The sequence below is a fragment of the Leiobunum rupestre genome, chromosome 5 (assembly GCF_980474605.1).
Source record: "Leiobunum rupestre chromosome 5, qqLeiRupe1.1.hap1, whole genome shotgun sequence".
In the NCBI taxonomy this organism is placed as follows: domain Eukaryota; kingdom Metazoa; phylum Arthropoda; class Arachnida; order Opiliones; family Sclerosomatidae; genus Leiobunum; species Leiobunum rupestre.
Window position 1 is genome coordinate 2,938,341 of NC_143388.1, and position 3,747 is coordinate 2,942,087.

General features: G+C 33.9%; 1 protein-coding gene across 1 annotated transcript; it reads right to left on the minus strand.

Moving 5' to 3' along the window:
• Positions 1-2,045: 2,045 nt before the first annotated feature.
• Positions 2,046-3,017, minus strand: LOC149943347 (uncharacterized). Its single transcript, XM_090176039.1, has one exon. It carries the CDS (start codon positions 3,015-3,017, stop codon positions 2,046-2,048), a length of 972 nt encoding a protein of 323 aa, XP_090032165.1.
• Between the last annotated feature and the right edge of the window lie 730 nt (positions 3,018-3,747).

The following is a 3,747-nucleotide window of genomic DNA, read 5'->3' on the forward strand; positions in this document are numbered from 1 at the left end:
ACTTTACAGGTTTTTAGGTCTAGCTTTAATTTTTTACGTATTGGAAAATGTATTCCAGCGTATTATTATAAGTAAAATTTTAGTCTTAACAAAGTCCACAATTTAGGAAATGGTTTATGGATAGGAAAATATTTATAAATACTTAAGACAGAAGCAGAAACTAGGAGATCAGAGGAAAAAGAACCAACGCGATCGAAAATAATAATAATAATAAAGCCTTTAAATACGTTTTGCGTTCTTTATTGCATACTATTACCATATTTTAGTTTGGGCTTACTGTATTTAGAACCATGGAGCCATCTAAACTCTGAAATAATCCTTAATTAAATATATTGATAAAAGGGCTCAAGTGATGACACTTCCCCTATTTTCAGTGACGTACCGATTCTCACGTGACTTTCATTTTCTGTGCGCGCACCCGTTTAATAAGATAACTGAACTTTGAGCAATGGATTCTCATTCACCGGATGGAAACCCCCCTCTCTTCTTTCTCACTCTATAAAAGCTTTCACATTTTGTTTCAACAAACGACCAACTATTGGGATATAATTATATTTATATGGCTTATTCCAAGTTTGCTTAAACACCAGTTAAAATATTTTGTTATTCAGTTAGTTATTTAACCTACAGATAAACTTACATCGTTGAATATGTTTTCTGGAGAAAAGCGTGCGTGTATTTTTACTTCAGGAATCAATCTGGAAAGAACAACAATACTTTCAGAACTAATATTGCAAATTCGGAAGAAGATTCTTTTTATATACATACGAATTATGAATATTGTCAAAATACAATTTAAAAGGCTTTTAACTGGAGTAATTGGAAAATTTATACAATTGAGCCGTAAGGAATTTATATAAAAATAAATTATTTTATATCCTAATTTTACTTATATGATTAAAATAAATTTAACTTTCATTTACAATAGATTTTCCTACAATACTCGTGCTAAGAATTCAGTGAAAGCCTAAAGCATCTGGTAGCCTATCATTTCAACGTATATCAGCGTCGCGTGTTTAAGAGGTAATTTTTAACACTTCTATTTCCGCACTTTACTGTCTGCGAGTAGGGGTGACCAACGCCATTGCATTTGTCATTGCCGCAATGCCCTATAGAATTTTAAGGGTAATTAAATAACACTTGAATGACCTTGAAAGCCCATCAGATATATTCGCAGAGTTAATAATAATGTTTCGCAAATTGAACATTCGCGCATGGAAGTAATAAATACAACACTGTTCAATTTTAGAATTTATCCGATCAACCCACTTGTCTTTACCGTACTCACAAACAATGTGTAATACTGGCTTTTTTTCGAATTTCATTGAAATTTTTCCTAATTATTTGCTTTGGAGAAATTCTAGATAGCTTAGAGTTAAGCGATTGCAAAATTATGGCTGTAAAAGGTCCGTAGTATATAACATTCGATTTGCATGTATAATCACGTAGCGTTAACAGCAGAATTGGCGCGTATTTGAGTAAGAATCCTCTTAGCCCTAAATTTCCATTAAGGATGATTTTATGATCACGCCATTGACGCCTCTTAAAGATAGTTAAAAGGAACCACCTCAGGACTGCTTTGCAAAGAGTAATAAAAACTAGAAAAATTAGTCCATAATGAAAAAGCTTAAAAAAGCTAAACCCATTTCACGGAATTTAAAAACATACAACTAGCTCGTACCAATAAATTTTTGACTGAAAACTAAATAAAATAGCCAGAAATGCTTACGTTAGACCGGTTTTGTTCTATTTGGAACTCATCAGTACCATGCGGGAAATTAGGCTTGTTACTGTTACACTGTAAAGAGAAACTAAACCTAAAAATTAAATATTTCAAAACATTAATCTAGAAAGCGTTTTTGCTTGTGTATAATAACGGCGAAATTATTTGAAAAAACTACTATTACACAATAAAATGTTTTTATTTTTACGCACGACATGTTTCGACACGCGCTCGCGTCATTATCAGGTGCTAAAATGATTTATATACACGAGCCATCGAGCTGCCACTAAAAACACGAGACAATATTCTTAGCATATACAATCTAAATAATTTTTTTAACAAAGAAAGAACTCGGGCCTTCCTCCCTATTAATCGCTAAATTATGTTTCCTTAGTTTCTCGATGTCTAACGACTCGCGAATATTTAATTCCGTTGGAGTTTTAATTTCTGCTTGAAGTTCTACCTTGTTGAAATCGTAGCTACCTTTACATTCTTCGACGTGAGCGAGGATTGCTTTATGGCTTCTCTTCAGACGAACGTTGGCTTTGTGTTCTTTCACTCTGAATTTCAAATTTCGTTTTGTTTGACCAACATACGCCATTTTGCAACTACGTTGAATTCTGTAAATTCCACTTTTTTGATCAGGTTCTAATTTATCTTTTCGCGAAGGTAGACACTTTTCTATTTTCATGTAGGGAGTGAACATCGGATCGCAATCAACATTGGAAAAATAGTTTACAATTTTTTGAGTTAAAGGGCAATAAGGTAACAACACCCAGGGTTTTTTCTTTAGATCAGGTTCTAGTTTGGTTCCGTTCAGAGTTTGTTTTTTGCTCGTTATTTTGTCAATCAAGCGATTTATTTTGGTCAGAGTAAAACCCCTATCTAACGCCACTTGTCGGATAAAATTTAGCTCATCATTAAGTAGAGTCGAATTGCTACAAATTTCAAAAGCCCTGTCCACAAACGAAGAGAAAGCCGAATATTTCTGCGATTCCGCGTGCGCGGAAAGTGCGTGTGGCGGGGTTACCACTGAGAATGGTTTTCGGTATACTTTTGTCTGGTAAACATCATCGGCTCTTGATATTAAAACGTCCAGAAAGGGTATTTGATTATTATGTTCAATTTCGACTGTGAATTGAATTTTTTCGTGTATTCCATTGAGATAGCCTAAAAACACTGTTAGGTTCTCTATACCGTTCGTCCATTTTGCAAGTATGTCGTCCACATATCGTTTCCAAAAATCTATTCGAAAAGGAGAGTTGTCTAAAGCCTTTTTCTCGAAGTCCACCATAAAGAGTTCGCATAGAAAAGGGGAGAGACTTATGTACACATAACTTAGTTAGCATTATGGTCTCCGCTATCTCAATGTCGTGATATTTTTCCTCCCGAAGTCGCCCCTCAAATACTTCGAGGGCCTCATTGATAGGAACATTCTTAAAGAGAGATGTTACGTCAAAGGAAACAAACAATTCGTTTTCTAAAAATTATTTAGATTGTATATGCTAAGAATATTGTCTCGTGTTTTTAGTGGCAGCTCGATGGCTCGTGTATAAAAACCATTTTAGCACCTGATGATGACGCGAGCGCGTGTCGAAATATCTCGTGCGTAAAAATAAAAACATTTTATTGTGTAATAGTAGTTTTTTTAAATAATTTCGCCTATTTCAAAACAGTGCGTAGAGAATAATAAAAACTAAATTTTAGGTTAAAAGGAACCACCTAGTGAATGCATTGCAAAGAGAAAAAAGTAAAATATTCATATTGAAAAAGGTTAAAAAGGCTTAGCTCCAAACAAATTTGAAGAAATTTAAAAACTTACTAATAGGGTTTAGCTTTTTTGTATCTTAAAGAAAACTGAGCGGCTTATTAGAAACAAGACGGCAATTTAATTTATAAACTCGTAGAATTTGGTTCTATATACGTGGCGTTTCGTAGATTCCGAAGAACGTATCCCATGATAGTTGGCTTAGGTTCCATGCTTATGTCAAAAGAATCAACCCATACAGAATCCAATTTTCTGA